A 19,796-nucleotide genomic window follows, 5' to 3' on the forward strand; every position below is an offset into this window, starting at 1 on the left:
GTTTTTTGGAACAATATGTAGATAGTTGGATTAGCGAGGGGGCTATACTGGACCTGGTACTAGGGAATGAGCTCAACTCAAAGTTTCAGTGGGGGTACACGTGGCAAACAGTGACCACAATTCCGCAAGTTTTCAGATACTCATGGAAAAGGACAAGTGTTGTCTTAGGGTTAAGGTGCTAAATTAGGTAAATTTGCTAAATTAACTGCAACTGGATTAGGCAGGATTTGCAGGACTTGTTGTTTGGGAGAGACTGTTTGAGAGGAAATCCACATTTGGCATTTGGAAGTCTTTTAAGGAGCAGTTGATCAGAGTGCAGGATAGGCTTGTGCCTGTGAAAAGGAAGGACAGGAAAGAAAGGATTCAGAAACCTTGGATGACCAGGGAAATTGTGAGTCTAGTCAAAAAGGAAAAGGATGCATACATGAGGTCTAGGCAACTAAAAACAGATGAAGCACTTGATCAGTGCAGGGAAAGTAGAAATAACTCAAACAGGGAGTTAGGAGGGCAAAAAGGAATCACAGAATATTCTTGGCAGACAGGATTAAGGAGAATCCCAAGGCATTTTATACATATATTAGGAACAAGAGGGGTAGCCAGAGAAAGAGTTGGCCCACTCAAGGACAAAGGAAGGGAATTATACATAGAATCAAAGAGGTGGGTGAGATCCCTGAGTACTTTGCATTGGTATTCACAAAGGAGAGGGATACGTTGATTGATGGTGTCGCAGAGGGATATGTAAACCCTCTAGAGCAAGTCTTCATTATGAGGGAGGAAGCGTTAGGCGTATTAAAAAGCACTACAGTAGACAAATCCCCAGAGTCAGATGGCATCTATCTGAGGGAGAAAAAGAGAGGAAATTGCTGGGCCTCCAACAGAAATCTTTGTTCCCTGTTGGCCACAGATGAGGTCCCAGAGGAGTGGAGGATAGCCAATGTTGTCCCGTTATTTAAGGAGGGTAACAAGGATAACCCAGATGATTATAGGCCACTGAGCTTGCTGTCAGTAATAGTGAAATTGTTGGAGAAGATTCTTAGGAATAGGATCCATACAGTTGGACCTGAATGGTCTTATTGGCGATAGACAGCATGGTTTTGTACGAGATGTAATCTCATTAATTTGACTGAGTTTTTTGAGGAGGTGACAGAAATGATTGATAAGGGGAGGGCTGTGGATGTTGTCTACATGAACTTTTAACAAAGCATCTGACAAGGTCCCCCATGGCAAGCTGGTGCAAAAGATTAAACTACACGGGATCATGGGTAAACTAGCTAGATGGATTCAGAACTGGCTTGGCCATAGAACTGATATTGAGATGCCGGCGTTGGACTGGAGTAAACATAGTAAAAAGTCTCACAACACCGGGTTAAAGTCCAACAGGTTTATTTGATAGTAAATGCCACAAACTTTTGGAATGCTGTTCCTTCATCAGGTGAGCGGAGAGATCTGATCAGAACTCTCCACTCACCTGACAAAGGAACAGTGTTCCGAAAGCTTGTGCCATTTACTATCAAATAAACCTGTTGAACTTTAACCTGGTGTTGTGAGACTTCTTTCTGTGTTGGCCTTAGAAGGCAGAGAGTAGCGGTGAAGGGTGTTTTTCTGAATGAAGGTCTGTAACTAGTGGTGTTCTGCAGGGATCAGTGCTGAGAATTCTATTTATAATGCATCTAAATAACTTGGAAGAAAAGGTAGCTGGTCTGATTAGCAAGTTTGCGGATGATGAAGATTGTCAGAGAATACGGTAGGCTATAGTTAGGTTGGAAAATTGGACGGAAAAATGGCAAATGGAATTCAATCCAGACAAATGCGAGGTGATTCATTTTGGTAGATCCATTCAGGTGGGAGCTATAAAATAAATGGCAGAACCATTTGCAGCATAGACACACAGAGATCTAGGAGTACAGGCCCATAGATCCTTAAAAGTGACACATGGAAAAGGTGGTGAAGAAAGCATAGGACATGCTTGCCTTCATTGGCTGGGGCAGAGTGTAAAAATTGGCAAGATATGTTACAGTATATAAAACGTTGATTAGGCCACATTTGGAATACTGTGTCCAATTCTGGTCACCACATTACCAGAAGGACGTAGAGGCTTTGGAGCAAGTACAGAAAACATTTACCAGAATGTTGCCTGGTATTAACTATGAAGAGAGACTGAATAAATTAGCATTGTTCTCCCTAGAAAGACAGAGGCTGAGGGGCAACTTGATAAAAGTTTATAAATTTATGAAGGGCATAGATAAAATGAACAGTTGGAAGCTTTTTCCCAGGGCAGAAATGGCAATTAAAAGGGGGCATAAGTTCAAGATAAGAGGGGAAAAGATCAGGAGAGATGTATGGGAGAAGTTTTTTTTTAAAATACAGAGGGTGGTGGGTGCCTGGAATGTACTGTCAAGTGAAGTTGTTGAGGCAGATATGTTAGTGACATTTAAGACTTATCTGGATAGACGCATGAACAGGCAGGGAGTAGAGGGATAGGATAAGACAATGTGACCAGTGCAGGTTTGGTGGACCAAAGAGCCTGTTCCTGTACTGTACTGTTCTTTGTAGTGTAGCACCCTCAAATCTAGTCACAACATTCACAGTTCGCCTCTATAGACAACCTGTTATGCTACGCCATTGAACTTGCAAGCACAAATGTAACAGTCGACAAATGTCACGAACAGCAGAAAATATTACACAAACACCTATCATGAAGTGCACAAGATTTGAATCTTCAAATTATATTACCTTAGCAATGCAGGCAGGACAAAACCAGTCACCATCCGGAATTGTGGTAATCTTGGGTCTGTGGCAGTAAGTATGACATCCCTTGTCACAACCATCACAAAGTAGAAGCAATTCTTCATTATCTCCTTTTCGACATATCTGACAGTACTGATGAAAATGACAAAAAAGGTATGGTTAAACTGGATCAAGAAATCACGTGGCTACTGTTAAATATCACTAGAATAGGTCATTATTGAGCAGACAGCTGTCAGCTGTTAGAGCTTCTTGCTACAAAAATTTTTAAAAAAGGTACATCATAACAACACTGAATCAGTCATCAAAATAAAAGCAAAATACTGTGGGGGCAGGAAAAGAAATAAAGACAGAAGATGGAAAAACACAGCTCTAGCAGCACAGATCTAGACAGAAAATCAGGGTTAATGTTCTGAGTCTGTATAGTATTTTCAGAGCTAAATAGAAGGAGAAAATGACTGGTTTTATACTTTTTAAGTGGGGTGGAGCAAAACAGAAGGTTAAGGACAGGTGGCAGTTCAGGAGAGATTTGGCAAAATATCATAGGCATGAAACAAACGGGGTGTTAATGGCAGCATTAAAGACTGAAAAAAGGTGCTGTTGGCAGCATAAAGAAAATAAACTGTGTCAATAGAAAAACAAGGAGCAGCACTCAAAGTAAAAATTAAGACCAATGAACTCTATCCTCCATCTTGAGCAGACTTTGAACTCTCTCTTCCACTTTGACCCCATTTAATCATTTTTTTCCTTTGTCCCAATCCACCTTTGCTCCTCACAGGGCCATGTGTCTCTTGTTCTTGAGTCTTGCTTTTGCAGAAGGCTGACCTTTGTTCTGCTATTGACATATTCTGCTACCTTTATGCCACTATCAGCATCTTCTTTAGTCTTTACCTTTGCCTTGTGCCCATGATAAATTTCAAATCAAATCAAATCATTTGTTCATTCTCTCCTAAGCCTGCATCTATCCCCGACCTGGGTGGCACAGTGGTTAGCACTGCCACTTCACAGCACCAGAGAACCGGGTTTCATTCCTGGCTTCGCTCACTGCCAAGGCGAAATCTGCACGTTCTCCGTGTCTGCGTGGGTTTTTTTCAGGTGCTCCAGTTTCCTCCTACGGTCCAAATATGTGCTGGTTCAGTGCACTAGCCATGCTGAATTCTCCCTCAGTGTACCCAAACAAGTGCTGGAGTGTGACAGCCAGGGGATTTTCACAGTAACTTCACTGCAGTGTTAATGTAAGTCTACTCGTGACACTAATAAATAAACTTTAAACCTATTTTACTCCACTTTCTCCTTTTAAAGAGTATAAATTCCATCACATGAGGCAGCACAGTGGTTAGCATTGCTGCCTCACAGCTCCAGAGTCCCAGGTTCAATTCCAGCCTCAGGTCACTGTGTGTGTGGAGTTTGCACATTCTCCCTGTGTCTGCATGGGTTTCCTCTTGGTGCTCCAGTTCCTCTCACATTCCAAAGGTGTGAGTTAGGTTGATTGTCAATGCTAAATTGACCCTACTGTCAGGAGGATTATCAGGGTAAATGTGTGGGGTTATCGGTTAGGGTCTGGGTGGGATTGTGGTCAGTACAGACTCGATCAGCTGAAGGGCCTTCTTCGGGATTGTAAGGATTCTACGATTCTACACTTCTCCTTCAATTGAGCTCTGAAGAGACAATGGACTTGAAACGTTAACACGTTTTTCTCTCTCCATAGATGTTGCCAGACCTACAGAATTTTGAGAATTTTTTGTTTTTATATAAAATAATCATCTGTGGCCTAGTCTGTGCAACTGTGCTCTGACTCCTATTTGTGATGTCCATTTGGGATGCCACATGCAGGAATCATTCAAACTATCTATTCTGAAAAGGGTTAGTTTTTTCTCGCTCCTTGCTAGATTATTATATGAATATTTTGAAAGAGGGGTAAAAGCTTGCAGTTTCACACACAGAGCACTTTGGCAAGCTGATCAAAGTGACACCCTCTGCGCTAAATTGTCTCATGAAGAAGTGTGCTGCAGGTGTTTATAGATGTAATGGGAGAATTGATGATAATTACATTAATTAATGATAACAGAAAGAGAAAACAGCACTCACAACTTTCATAATTGATTTCTCCCATGCTATTGCCTTCTCCAATTGTTGAAGGCACATTGCTACCTGAGCAGCGTTGTGAGCTTGTGACAGGGCTTTACGCCACATTTTCAATCCAGGGGCAATGTCTTCATCACTTCTGTTGAAAGCAATAAGAAACTAGAGATTAAAAAGTTAATTCAGTTTGGATCATATTGCCAAGTACATAAACATTACATAAAGCCAACCAGTTTTTAAATAGCAGTGTGCACAGCCAGTAAAGAGTTGATATAATGTTTAGGCATTTGAACTCCCCTATAGCATTGTGGCAACATGCCTTAAAGCTAATAAAGGACCAATATGACGTAGGACATTCCTGCAGACAAAAACATCCACAGTAAAAGAAGTCTCTACAAAGCACCATGCAGATAAGGATGATCCACATGGATCACACACACACAAGAAACAAGGGGGAAAACAGGCAAGAAAAAAGGCTCCAATTAGCAGAAAAGCACAATAATTTTCCAAGTTAATCTCGATAACCTACCCATCACCATCACCAGTATTGGATGGTGCAGGAGCAGGAACTGTAACTGTGCCCACATTATCCAGTTTGATCTGAATGGTGGTACTTAAGGGGCTCTTCAGATACCTTCTCTCTATGTTCTTCTCCAAATCAGCCAGCCTCGTTACAGCTATATCTAGAGGGTTGCCATCTCGCCGTTCTATATTGCTGTAATTTTCCTCGTCCTCTTCCCCAGTGTGTTCTCCATCAGTCTGTTCCATTTCAAAAGGTTTATGTTCATAGTAGACTAGATCATCTCGGTCTGAAGCAGGCTCTGGACAAATCCAGCCCTGTATAAGGATAAAAAAGTTTGCTTCATTGTTCTCCAAATATTTTTTTCTTTTGAATTGGCTCTCCTGTATGCAATCATATAGGGAGGTACAATTCTACAGGTGCTGGCAGCTCTTGGGTGCAGTCATGTGAAAGCCTGGAAAATTAGTGTAGGTAGATTACATAACTAAGGGGAAGGGAAAAGGAAGAATCAACGATCCTTTCCATTCTTTGACATCAAATGCATGCATTAAGATTTCAAGGGTAGTCCCTGCTAATTTTTCCTTTGGGTTACAATGCCACTGTGCACTGTAATTACCTTACCACTGTACTGACTGAGGTAAAATAATACTGCACAGACCAGAGATCACTGAGCTTTTGGGGATGACTATATTTATAATAAAGCAAGAACACCTGACATATCTAGATCTACCCACTGCTAATCTTGCAGGCAGCATAATTTAGGGAAATATTTTTCACATTGTATAGTCAATTGTTATAGACACGTATGAGAAAGATGTAGGATCTGCAATCTATGTATTAGATAAACAGAATGCATATTGGGATCCAGCAGTTTATATTTTAAAAAATGTGGCATGGGCATCTTAACCTGTAAAGACATCCACACTTGGTTTCCTCTTGTAGATTAGTCTCCAAAACGTAACATTTATTTTAATAAAACAGTTAGAGCTGAATAATTCAAAAACTATTGGACATGATCTATCACAATCCATCCAGGAACAGGGTTATTAGACTTAATAATCACCAATAATTAAAGCAAACTATAAGACAGCTGTAAAAAGTTTAAATAAAATCCACACAAAAAGCAAGATCATCAAAAGGCAAGCAATGCTTTTTTTTAATAATACATGTAATCTTTGGATAATAGGTCCAGCACTTAATGATTAAAAATAGCTGAATTTAAGAAGGATGTGATGGGTCTTCCTCTATTACAACTGCAATTTGTAGTGGTGGAAGTCATGGGTTTGGGTGATGTTTGCAAAGATGCCTTGGTGATTTGCTGCATTGCATCCTGTAGTTAGTTAATGGACACTACCTATCGAAAATGGAGGGGAGGTCATTGCATCACAGAATCATATAGCCACAAAGGAAACCATTCAATTCTTCATGCCTGTACCAATGCTTTGAAAGAACTATCAAATTAATCTAATTCCTTCAGTCTTTTCCCACAGCGATTCAAATTTTTAGCTTAGGAGTGTTGGTCTAGGGCATTTTGGTAAAGAACTCTGCCAATGATCTCTAAAGACTGAGATGATTGGCCTACAAGAACTATAGCCAGCTTCCTATATTTAAGTCATGACCCCAATCTACTGCAGTTTCCCCTCATTCCCACTGACTAGATTTCCTTAGTGCCAAACCGTTGAATGCTGCCTTAATGACAAGGGTCATTACATTCACCTCACCTTTAGAATTTAGCTAGCATCCATGTTTGGACCAAGGCTGTCAAGAACCCTGGAGATGGAATCCAAACTCAGCATCAAGTACCCCTATGCCTATTATTGAGACACTCTCCACAACAACACACACAGCCTCGCACCCCCTCCACTCTCCTCCCCCACTCCATCCCCCTGGAAGTCTGGCCTCAATTTGCTCCTCCCATGGCCAACACTTGAACCTGGTGGTGCTACAGAGCGCTGGCAAATTGGCTGGCAACTCTTCAAGGTAAGACTTCCTCCCCTGATGGAGGCAGGAAACTTGCTCTTGGCCAACTAATACCCACTGAGTATACAATGGCTGTGGGGCTGCCAGTATCAGCAGGAATGCATTCCCTATCAACTCTTCAGATGATGGGTGGAGGACCCCACTGTCCAAAACAGCCTGCCTGTGCTACTTTTGATGCTTATGTGCAGATAGTACTGTAATGTAGCTTCACTAGTTACAATCGAAGCTCCTCCTAGTATGTACTGCTAGACTTTCCAATAAAGAGTGTTAGTCACCTAGCTTGATAATGATAGAGAAGTGAAGGAAATTCCAGGCCATGAGGTTACTGATTGCAATGGTGGGCAATTCAGTTAATGTTGCCAACAATGCCTCATAGGTGACCAGTTCAGAGCTGGCATATCTGTCATTCATCTATTCCACTTAGAATGTCCATATGACACAATGGAGGGTGCCCTCAGGTGGTAAGACTTTGATTCCACATGAACGGTGCAGTGGCTACACTTCAATGTTGGCACGGACAGGTGTATCTGTGATAGTTTACTGATGGTGAAGTCAAAAGGGTTATTCCCTCGTGGTAATTCTAATCACAATCCCAGTCCAACAACCACGTAATTTTCAGCTAGTTAGATCAGATGTGATATAGTAAAGCCTCTTATGATGTTAGACATTAAAGTCATAGAGTCACATAGCACTGAAAAGGCAATTCAGCCCACTGGATCTATGCTAGCTCTCCACATAACAATCCAGTCAGTCCCACACTACAATTTACATTTATCCGGGTTGAAGTCCATCTGCCACTTCTCTGTCCAGCCTTGCATCCTATCTGTGTCATGCTGCAACCTCTGACATCCCTCCAAACTATCTACAACACCACCAACCTTTGTGTCGTCAGCAAACTTACCAACCCATCCCTCTACTTCCTCATCCAGGTCATTTATGAAAATTACAAACAGCAAGGGTCCCAGAACAGATCCCTGGGGCACTCCGCTGGTGATTGAACTCCATGCAGAAAAAGACCCATCTATAACCACTCTGCCTTCTGCGGGCAAGCCAGTTCTGGATCCACAAGGCAACAGCCCCTTGGTCCCATGCCCTCTCACTTTCTCAAGAAGTCTTGCATGGGTGACCTTATCGAACGCCTTGCTGAAGTCCACATAAGTCACATCTACCACTCTTCGTCAACGTATTTGGTCACATTTTCAAAGAACTCAACCAGACTCGTAAGGCACGATCTGCCTTTGACAAAGCCGTGCTGACTACTATTGAGCATACTAAAACTTCTCTAAAATGTTCATAAATCCTGTCCCTCAGAATCTTCTCCATCAACTCACCATCCACTGAGGTTAGACTCACCGGTTGGTAATTTCCTGGGCTATCCCTATTCCCTTTCTTGAATATAGGAACCATATTCGCAATCCTCCAATCCTCTGGAACCTCTCCTGTCTCCACCGACAATGCAAAGTTCATCGCCAGGGACACTGCAATCTCTTCCCTGGCCTTCCACAGTAACCTGGGGTACATCCCATCCAGTCCCGGCGATTTATCTATCTTGATGCTATTCAAAACTTCCAACACATCCTCTTTCTTAATGTCCACATACTCAACCTTTTCAGTCCACCGTAAGCCTGCAGTACAACCACCCAGATCTTTTTCAACCGTGAATACCAAATATTATAATATGAATAACATTTCCTCATCTAAGTAATCCAAAATGGTCACGATCTTGTACACCTCCATCAAATCTCCCCTCAAACTCCTTTGCTACAAGGCAAACAGTATAATCTGGCTAAAATTTCTCAACCCTAAAACCATTCTGGTATACCTCCTCTGTACCTTCTCAAGGATTCTCACAACCTTCCTAAAGTGATGTGACCAGAACTGGATGCAGGGACTACAGTTGGAGCCTAACTAGAGCTTAATAAAACTTCAGCATAATTTCTCTGTTTTTGTACTCAAAGCTTCTATTTATAAAGCTCAAGATTCCACATGTTTTACTAACCACTATGTCCTGCCTTCAGAGACGTACCCCCAGGTCCCTCTGTTCCTACACAATTTTTAGAATTGTGCCATTAAGTCTATATTGCCTCTCCCTATCCCTTCTGCCAAAATACATCCTTTTACACTTCTCTGTATTAAATTTCACTTGCCTACCCATTCAGCTGGACTGGGAAGGTTTCCTTGCCTAAAAGGCATCAGTGAATCAGTTTGGCATTCCGACAGCTAGATTTATTGGTACCATCTTCTTGTTTCCAGGTTTTTTTCAAGTAAATTACATTTTCTAAACAGTTATTATGGGATTTAAACTCAGATTACCACTCTGCATTACTTGTCCAGTAAAATAACAACTCTACAACCATACCTGGATTTAATTATAGGTATCATCCTAATCATCTTTAATTTTAACCACTATTTCATGTGTCCCTAACTTTACATTTCATCAGTTTATGCAAGCTTTTATATCATTTTGGACAAAATGAATGCCTGAAATGGGTCCCATACCTTGATCTGCAGACTTGCTGATGCCACCTTCCTTTCCAGCTCTTCAACTTGCTGAAGTATGGCTACATCAATTTCGAATGCTTGATCTTCAACTGACCAGTTGTGCACAGCTTCATCAGTAACCTGGTTTTCTTCATCATCTTCACTAATTTCAAATATTGCAACTAAGTGGGAAATAATTTTGAATTGCTGAAAATCTTTCTGTTGCTATTATGTCTCCAAATATAGATGTAGGATGCTGCAAAGACTACATTCTAATCTTTCAGTAATTAATAAAGAGAATACATCTAATAAGTAAGAAATCTGTTTGTACAAGTAAACTTTTTAAAACTACATACCATCTTTGCTTTTGATGCAGGCCTGACTGATGTAATCCATGTGCTTTTGAAGTTGCTTCTGCAAAGCCTTTTCTCTTATTCCCCTGAGGTGAAGTACTTTAGACAAAGTCTTGAGCTCTTCTGGATCAATTATTCTCCACCAGCCTTGTTGCATTTCTAATGAAAGGAAGAAATACATACTGACACACAACTATATATTTTTTTTTAAAGAGTGACCTTAAATTCTTCCAAAAAGCTTTCTTTACATTTCCATCACTGTGAGGATTCCAGGAATTTGACTGCCCGAGTGGCAGTCAAGCAGGAAAACTCAACAGCTCAGATTTCATTTTAACACTGGTGGCTAAATGTCATAGTTACACTACAAGGTGGCTAGCACCTACTTCACAATGAAATTAAAAATCACTCACCACGGTCATTTTAATCAGAGGTAGAAAACATACTAAATGCACCATGCAAAATAATCTAACCGATTTGCTGGCAAAGGATAGAGTAAATGGTGCCAAGAATAACAAGTAACCATGAACAAAAGTAGTAGAAGAAACAAGAGGAAAATTACTTCAAGGAAAATACCCCATCTGCTCAGCGTACAATAATAAATTCCACCTGGAATGATTAAAAATATTGATCAAGAAATTCCATTGCATCGGAAAACGGGCGCACAAGGAGCGGGTCACACATTTCATCTACCCACTAGTGCTGTCCCAGGTCACATGTATTCGTTGTGAGAGAGCTTACTGAGAATCAGGCATGCAATCAGCCTGATCATGGCAGAAGTCTGGTATTCCTGATGCTACTTAACAGCAGACCACGAGATGCCTCAAATCACTTTACAGTCAGGACTTGTTCTTTTTGGAGTAGAATGAGCCCCATATGCTTTACAATTTAGCAGAACCTGAGATGATTATTAGAACATATAAGATTCAGACAGAGTTCGAGAGGATAGTTGCTGAGAAGTAGTTTTCCCAAGCTAGACTGAGACAAGCATTTCTGCACTCAAGAGGGTTATGACGTTTTGAAATTCTCTCAATCAGATATATTCAAAGCTGAAACTTCAAGTCTAAGGGAATCAAGGGATATTGTGGCTGGAAATTTGAGGTCAAAGATCAGCTGTGATCTTATTGAATGGTGGAGTTAACTCTAAGGGACATATGACATACTCCTGCTTCTATTATTTCTATGTTATTGTGAAAAGGGAGAAAGCTAGCTAGAACCAGATGATAAGAGATTTTACAAGTGTTTGAAAAGAACTAAAGTGAGCGAGAGTTCCTTGGAGAATGGATCTGGGGAATTAATAATGGGAAATAAGGAAATGGCAAAGGAAGTGAACAGATATTTTGTATCTGTTTTCGCAATAGAAAACACAAATAATATCCCAGAAATACTTGTAAATCAAGAGGTGAAAGGGAGGGAAGAACGTCAAACAATTACAATCACCAGAGAAAAGATACTGAGAAAACTATTAGAATTAAAGGTGGACAAGTCACCGGACCTACAGGATTGTGGAGACAGTCGATTGCAATTTTCCCTAAATTCTGGAAAGGTCCCATTAGATTTGAAAATAGCAAATCTAACACCTCTATTGAATAGAGGGCGAGGGAGACAACTACAGGTCAGTTAGCATAACTTCTGTCATCAGGATAAAAGCTGGAATATATTATTAAGTTCATAAGGTATAGGAGCAGGATTAGGTCATTTGGCCTACTGAGTCTGCTCTGCCATTCGATCATTGTTGATTCGCTCCTCATCCCCATTTTCCTGTCTTCTCCCAATAACCCTTCAACTCATTATCAATTAAAAATCTGCCTAACTCCTCCTTAAATTTACTCACTGTCCCAGCATCCACCACACTTGGGGTAGTGAATTCCACAGATTCAGAACTCTTTGGGAGAAGTAGTTTCTTCTCAACTCTTGTTTTAAATTTGCTACCCTTTATCCTAAGGCCTCACATCCTAGAATGCCCCATCAGTGGAAGAATCCACTCCATGTCTACTTTATCCACACCTTTTATCATCTTGTATACCTTAATTTGATCTTTCCTCATTCTTCTAAATTCCAGAGCATATAGCCTAAACAATTCAATCTCTCTTTATACAACAAACTCGTTATCTCTGGAAGCAATCTAGTGAATCTCCTCTGAACTGCCACCAATACCACTACATCTTTCCTCAAATAAGGGAACCAAAACTGCGCACAAACTCCAGGTGTGGCCTCACCAATGCCTTCTATAGCTGAAGCAATACTTCCTTACCTTTACATTCTATTCCTTTAGCTATAAATGCCAACATTCCATTTGCTTTCTTTGTTATCTGCTGTACCTGCATGCTGATTTTCCGTCACTCATGAATGAGGATATCCAGATCCTTCTGCACTGTAGCACCACAAAATTTCTCTTCATTTAGATAATAAGTCGCCTTCCCATTTTTCAACCAAAATGTATAACCTCACACTTGTCCACGTTAAACCCCATCTGCCACATTTTGGAATTAACCTATCCATATCCATTTGTGAGGTTCTCATTTCCTTATTGCAACTTACTTGTCCTGCCTTTTTTTGTGTTATCTGCAAACTTGGCTACACAGCCTTCTATCCCTGTATCCAAGTCATTAATATAGATCGTAAATAGCTGGGGCCCAAGGACTGAACCCTGTGGCACCCCACAGGGTTATTCCTTGCCATTAATCCTGACTCTCTGTCTTCTTCCATCAGCCAGTCACCCATCCAAGCTAATAAATTACCCCATATCCCACGTGATTTAACCTTGTGAATTAACCTTTTGTGTGGAGCTTACAGCAGGGCACTTAGAACATCTTAGTGTAATTAGGGACAGTCAACATGGTTTTGTGAAAAGGAAATCACATTTGATTAACTTCTCAGAGTTAATTTAGTAAGTAACAAGCAACGTGAATAAAGGGGAACCTGTAACTGTGGCACACTTGGATTTCTAAATGAGGTTTGATAAGGTGCCACAAAGGTCATTACATAAAATAAGAGTACACTGAGTAGAGGTAACATGTTATCATGGATAGAGAATTGGTTGGTTAACAGGAAGCAGAGAGTAAGGATAAATGGGTCATTTTTGGAGTGGCAAGCTGTAACTAGTGAAGTGCCATTGGGGCTTTGACTATTTATAATCTGCATCAATAACATGGATGAAGGGATAGAATGTATAATTGAAAAATTTGCTGATGACAAAGATCCGTAGGGGAGTAATTTGTGAGGAGGACACAGAGTCTAAAAAGGGGTTTAGATCAGTTCAGTGAATGGGCAAACAAAAAAAAAATCAACAGATGGAACAAACGTGGGAATATGTGAACTTGTCCACTTTGGCAGAAAGGATAGAAAAACAGTATATTATTTAAATGGAGCAAAATTGCAAAACTGCGGTGCCGAAGGATATGGATATCCTTGTAATATGAACCATGAACAGTTAGCAAGTGATTAGGAAGGCAAATGGAGTTCTGTTGTCTCTTGCAAAGAGAAAGAATATAAAATTAGGGAAGTTTTGCTTCAATTATAGGGTGTTACAGAAACCACGTCAGGAGTTTTGATCTCCTTATTTGAGAAAGGATATAATAGCAATTAGAAGCAGTTCAGGGAAGGTACACTTGACCAATTCTGGGGTGAAAGGGCTATCATATGAGGAAAGGTTAGGCCCACAGCAATTGGAATTTAGAAGAATAATTGGTAAACTTATTGTAACACAAAATCCTGGATGGGATTTTCATAAGAACATAAGAAATAGGAGCAGGAGTAGGCCATCTAGCCCCTTGAGCCTGCCCCGCCATTCAATAAGATCATGGCTGATCTGTCGTGGCTCAGTTCCACATTCCCACCCTCTACCCATAACCCTTAATCCCCTTGCCTATCAAAAACCTATCAACCCGCGTCTTAAAAATATTGAGCGAGGCAGCCTCCACCACTTCAACGAGCAGAGAATTCCAGAGATTCACCACCCTTTGAGTGAAGAAGTTTTCCAGTTTTTTCCAATGACAAGATCTTCTGATCCAACCGAGGTTGACCCACTATGGTGGGATTCCCAGCAGCAGGGCTGGTGAGCCACAAAAATGGCCACTAGCTTTTGTTTGGTGGGGGGAAGGGTGTGTGTGTGTGTGTGTGTGTGTGTGTGTGTGTGCGTGCGTGAGGGTATTTGGAAAGATGAGAATAACCTTTCCTTTGAGAGAGAGAGAGACTAGAGGTAAAGAACACAATTGAAAAATGAGGGGTTTCCCATTTAAAATGATGAGGAGAAAATCTTCCTGTGGGTTGTTGGATTATGGAATTCTCTACCCCACTTTTAAAAGTGCATCTTCTAAACATTCCAATATCTGGAAACATAAAAACACAATTTTTCTGCTCTGCTGACACTATAATCTACAAGCTCAATAACAAGGATCAAAACACGGCGAATGATAATGAGAACTATGATATTTGAGTAGACCAAAAAAGATTTTTGCTGTGGATATGACTGCAATTTCTATCATAACTTGGCATCATTGTTCCCTGTTTGAATATAGCACAACTCAAGAGTTTTTCCATTTACCTTCTGCAATGGGCCTTGGACTAGAATAATCCACTGGTTTTGCTACTTCAGCTATTGAAGAAGGTGCATTGTTTTGCAGTTTCTCATTTTGCGTTGCTGGTGATTCATTCGTAGGAATGCTAGGTAACAGGAAAGGATTAGCATTTCCTTCAGATAATCCAAGGCCAGGTGAGGAAAAGGCAATACTTGGATTGAGTACTCCAGTTGGCCATCCACAGAATGGAAGTCCTATTAGAGGTAACCCTGGTTTCATCTGAAAAAAAAAGGTTTAAAATGATTTTATTTGCATTTGTAACACATGAAGATTGTATTGACAGGAAACATTTATGGCTTATATTGAAAAAGCATATTGGCTGCTTCATCAGAAGCTGGTTAACAATGTGCAGCTGATCACTACGTATCTTTATGACAAGCAAGGTAGAGTGAATTTATAAAATCCATTAACAAAAACAATAATTATAATTATAAAAAATTGTAAAGTTTATGCCAATAATATGATTAGGAAAGTTTGTTTTATCTTTAACATAAGGAGAGATACTCAACAAGAAAATGAACTAGATTAATTTATTAGATTGTTGTACATGGACAGTTGACATTTTTAATTGGCATTCAAGGCTGGATTGTCCCAGTCCTTTGGCGATGGGCTGGGAGGGAGCAGGAAAACATTGGGAAGCCACATCGGTATGGTTTCGCAAAGCATTCTTGCTTCCAAGGAAGTTTCTCAGCAACATTAAGGCCCTGATTAAAGATGATTTAGAGGTTCACTGTTATTTTGCCATCAGCGAAGTGGCCCCTCTTGTTTGCAGAGGCCACCAGCTTAATGTCCACTGGAGTTGGAGGCTCCACGTGCCCTTCCATCTGCCTTCACAATGTCCTTCCTTCTGTTGGGGATGCTGAGGCTCTAGAGCTCTGTACCCTGTGCTTGGACTGGTAGTAGTACCAGCCTAGCTTCCTTAATAGGACAATTAGCGTGGCAGCATTCAATTAAGTGGCCATCCCCATGAAAATAGCACATCTGGTCAGGATCCCTGCAAGTTCCAGGGAAAATCCTTATTTTTGTGTTTTGGGGTTCTGGTCTCCAGGTCAATGCTCTCTGACAAAAACCTCCCAAGATAGGCTCCTCATTCTTCAGTGCTGCCCCTAATATTAATGGAAATGATTGTTGCCATTGCATACTATTGATGGAAATTCTCTGAATCGGTGCTCAAATCCACAGTACACAGAAGCACTTGCAGGATGACTTAGCAGCCAAACGGAGGTAGGAAGGGAAGAAATATACAGCAATTAAGAGATAAGGGAAGTGGCCATAAAAGGGAACAAACAGGGAGTCATGTTTTAGTTTAGAGAAGGAAGAAAATTTGGGAAGAGTGGTAGAAAGGCTGTCAGCATGAACTGAACGAAGGTTGATTGTAGACTACAAACTTGAACTGAGTGAAGAAGTGGAATGAGTGGAGGAGAGGAAGTACAGTGTTCACTACAGTCAGGTGAGGTAGAAAAAAAGTTCCAGGTTGAATTTAAAAGGGAAAAGAATTAAGGATGCCAGCGTGAACTGTATCTCATCGTAGCACTGCAAGAATGCTGATATAAAGAGTAACAACAATTTATACTGCATAAGCAAAAATGCTGATTGGTTGGTAAGTAGCCTCTGATAGTTAGAGGTATTACCATGGAGAATGCACCCGGTGACTGACATTTAACTGCCAAGCGCTGTTTGAAATTTAAACCAAGCAATTTGACCCTGATTAGTCAAGGAATTTCCCTGAGGAATTCAGCTAATGGGTTTGCATGTTCCTTCTGTCTGCAAAGAACAGGAACCAGTGTATGAATACATGCAGCTTCCAGTATACACATCTGCCACACTGAGCCCAACAGACAATCTTAAATTGGTCAGCATGATTCTTAGCACACTTAGGATTATTTAGCAAACGTCCAATCTCATTCTTCAGGCCAAGGACAGCCCTGCACACTTGTGCAGAAAGAGGAACTGCTAAAAAAGTAAGGTCAGATAACCTGGAGTGGATCACCATTATCAAGGAGGGAGCAGGACACAGGAGAGGTTCCAAACGAGGGAGGGAGGCAGGAAAAGGTCCCAAAAGGAAGTCCCGAGCATGGGATAAAAGGCAGGGAACAGAAATGAGTGCTGTTAAGTTAAAATAAAGTAGAGACATGGGCTCCAAATTAAAGAAAGAGTTGCAGGGAGTAGATTTTAAGTGAAGTGGGCATTGAGAAGCCCTGAAGATTCAAGGCAGCAGCCGAAGGGTACTGACTCTATGCTGGGGGCCATTGGGCAAAAGTAGCTTTTTGAAACAATGATGTTCTACTTGACATGCCTGAAGATCTGAAACTGTGCTTGGAACATGCAACTTGTGTTTTCAGAGATCTAGAGTCAAGGGATCTTATAAGATGAGATTGAAACCCGAAAATTTGGGTCATTGTTGAAGTTGTCCATGTGGGAGTGACTTTTAGAGGGAATTTCAAACTGAGATCTTTGAAGGTGGAGATTGGAAACCTTTATGAGAATGACAAGTTTCAGTGAGATTGGTTGGCTCACACTATGATTAATATCTGAGTGGGCTGCTGAGAAATTCATAGAATTGTATTTGGTCACATTGGTCATTTATTGCACAGTGTGACACGTTAAACCACAGTTTGCATATTAATTCACATGCATCTTATACTTACCCTGATTTTGTAAGTTGTTTTATCTTTCTGAACATGTACAATAAAGTTAATTTTTGTTTGTTCCAATCCCGTGAAACCTTGTGACTTCGTTCACTTAGCAAGTGTCTTTGAATTTCAAACTTCATCTACTTCAAACAAAACATTATTGGTCTTCACTAGATCTCTCCCATGACCCGAGGTGTGGCCAAGGAATACTTCAGAAGGCAAATGGATTGCCGTTTATTGCAAAGAGAATGGAATAGAGGCTTTTTACTGCATTTGTATAAAACATTAGTGAGACCACAATCTGAAGCATATAGTTTTGATCTCCTTATTTAAGATAGGACATAATTTGCTTTCGAAACAGTTCAGAGAAGACTCACTCAACAAATTCCCAGGATGAAGCTGTTACCTTATAAGAAAAGGTCAGAAACATTGGATCTGTATCCACTGGAGTTTAGAATAATGAGAAGTGATTTTATTGAAACATGCAAGATTCTGAGGGGAATTGACAGGGTGAATGCTGAAAGGATGGTTTCCACGTACGAGGGACAATTTTAAAAATTAGGAGTCTCCCATTTAAGTGGGCAGCAAGAAGAATTTGTTTTCTCTCAGGTTGTTAGTCTGTGGGATTCTCTGCAACCTTATTACACTATCAGCACTTTCTTTAGTCTTTAACATGACCATTAACATTCCCTTTATCTTGAGGCCGTGACTTCTTTGTCAGATTTCTCCCAACTCCCATCTACTTTGCTTTACCCCATCTTCAGTAGTGTAAAATCCATCACATTTCTCCTTCTCTTCAGCCCTGAATCACACAAACTCGAACTATTAACTCTGTTTCTCTCTCCATAGATGCTGCAAGACCTGCTGAGTTTTTCTAGCATTTTCTATTTTTATTTCAGATTTACAGCATCCACGCAGAGTATGTTGTTTTCAATATAATGGAGAAAAGATTTTGGAGAAGGTTGATGTAATCCAGTCAATGTGTTGGTCATTATCCATATATATTTAGTGAGAAGTACATATATGGCTAACTGCAGTTTGATTAATACATAAGAGATGAACAAAAGACAATGCCAATGAGCATATGACCTCAATATTTATAACATAATATGTTATAAATGTATTAACCTTTTAATATAAGACAAAAAGCATAATATACAAGTGTTTTTTGGTTGTTGACTGCTTTACTTCCTTGTTACTAAATATTCAGGAAGTACATTTAACAGTGTCATGAGAGTATATGGAAGGTGTTTTCCATTAAAATTAGCGTTTGGGGTTAAAATGGTGTCACTGTAGCCACAGCTGTGGATAGCCAGAAATTAAATCTGAACAATACTCGTGCAGTTCATTGTTTCAAAGCCAGCAGAAAAGGACAAGAGGAATAATGCACCATGATCATCGTAGGTGAGTACATCCTTCGTGTCTTCGGATTAGGGTCATTTCAATGCCTTGGCGTCAAGCCAAAACCCAAACGAATGCACCACAAATGGATCTGACAGAGATTTGTGAAGCAATAACATATTCAAGGACTTAAAAAAAAAAGCAGCTTGGAGATGAAGTAGCAATTTGCAAGCATAGGAAAACTGAGCGTTTTGAGACTGGATTTTTTTGAAAAGGGCTGATAAAAAGTTTTGCAAGGGAAGGGGAGCAGTGCATGTGAAGGTGAAATCATTTACAATGTCAACCAGCATACGAGTCAGCTGAGGAAGGAAGATGGTTAGCTGTGTAGTGGGAATAGGACCAGGGGAGCAGCAAGTGGCTCATGTGGATGACTTAGAAGCATAAAAATAGGAGAAGGATGAGGCCATTTTGTCCTTCAAGCCTGCTTTGCCATTCATAATGATCGTGACTGATCATCCAACTCATTAGCCTGATCCCCTTTCCTGCCTTAGGTTGAAAAGGGAATATGAGGAGTAATGGAGACAAACTGTAATCTGGTCTCCACAACAGATAGTAGCCATAGGAAGAATCAACACAATTTGCTGCATGTTTTAGAACCAACTGACAGTATCAACTGGACCTAGAGAATAGTTAATCAAACTAGATTTGTCCAAAATGGACTTCAGTCCCTTTTGCGTGAAGTGGAAATACAAAATATCAAATGCAAGTAACATTTATGCCATACAACTGCCAAGGCAATGACAATTTCCAACAAGAGACAATCGAACAATCAGCCTCTGAAATTCAGTGACCTTGCCAGTATCAATATCCTGGTGGGGTGGTTACCATTGACCAAAAACTGAACTGAGCCAGCCATATAAATACTGTGGCTACAACAGCAGGCCAAAAGGTTCTGCAATTAGTAACTCATCTCAACTCCCCAGAGCCTGCCATCACTTACAAGGCACAGGCAGTCCCTATCCAACAACACTCAAAAAGCTTGACACCATCCAGGTCAAAGCAGCCTGCTTGATTTGTACCCCAC

General features: G+C 40.5%; 1 protein-coding gene across 11 annotated transcripts in view; it reads right to left on the bottom strand.

Annotated features, from left to right (window-relative positions):
• Nucleotides 1–19,796, bottom strand: part of baz2ba (bromodomain adjacent to zinc finger domain, 2Ba) — a 276,122-nt gene that overhangs the window by 16,338 nt on the left and 239,988 nt on the right. For 9 of the 11 annotated variants that reach the window (XM_080199128.1, XM_080199127.1, XM_080199132.1 and 6 more), the window contains 6 exons: nucleotides 14,705–14,957; nucleotides 10,165–10,320; nucleotides 9,827–9,990; nucleotides 5,357–5,664; nucleotides 4,834–4,969; nucleotides 2,734–2,880 (listed from right to left, as the gene is read on the bottom strand). In XM_080199128.1, the coding sequence (XP_080055254.1) occupies nucleotides 2,734–2,880; nucleotides 4,834–4,969; nucleotides 5,357–5,664; nucleotides 9,827–9,990; nucleotides 10,165–10,320; nucleotides 14,705–14,957 (1,164 nt within the window). The remainder of the gene's footprint in view (nucleotides 1–2,733; nucleotides 2,881–4,833; nucleotides 4,970–5,356; nucleotides 5,665–9,826; nucleotides 9,991–10,164; nucleotides 10,321–14,704; nucleotides 14,958–19,796) is intronic. The other 2 variants (XM_080199134.1, XM_080199133.1) reach the window with 1 other exon arrangement.

The sequence above is a fragment of the Carcharhinus amblyrhynchos genome, chromosome 11 (genome assembly GCF_965287045.1).
Source record: "Carcharhinus amblyrhynchos chromosome 11, sCarAmb.v2.hapA, whole genome shotgun sequence".
NCBI classification, from domain to species: domain Eukaryota; kingdom Metazoa; phylum Chordata; class Chondrichthyes; order Carcharhiniformes; family Carcharhinidae; genus Carcharhinus; species Carcharhinus amblyrhynchos.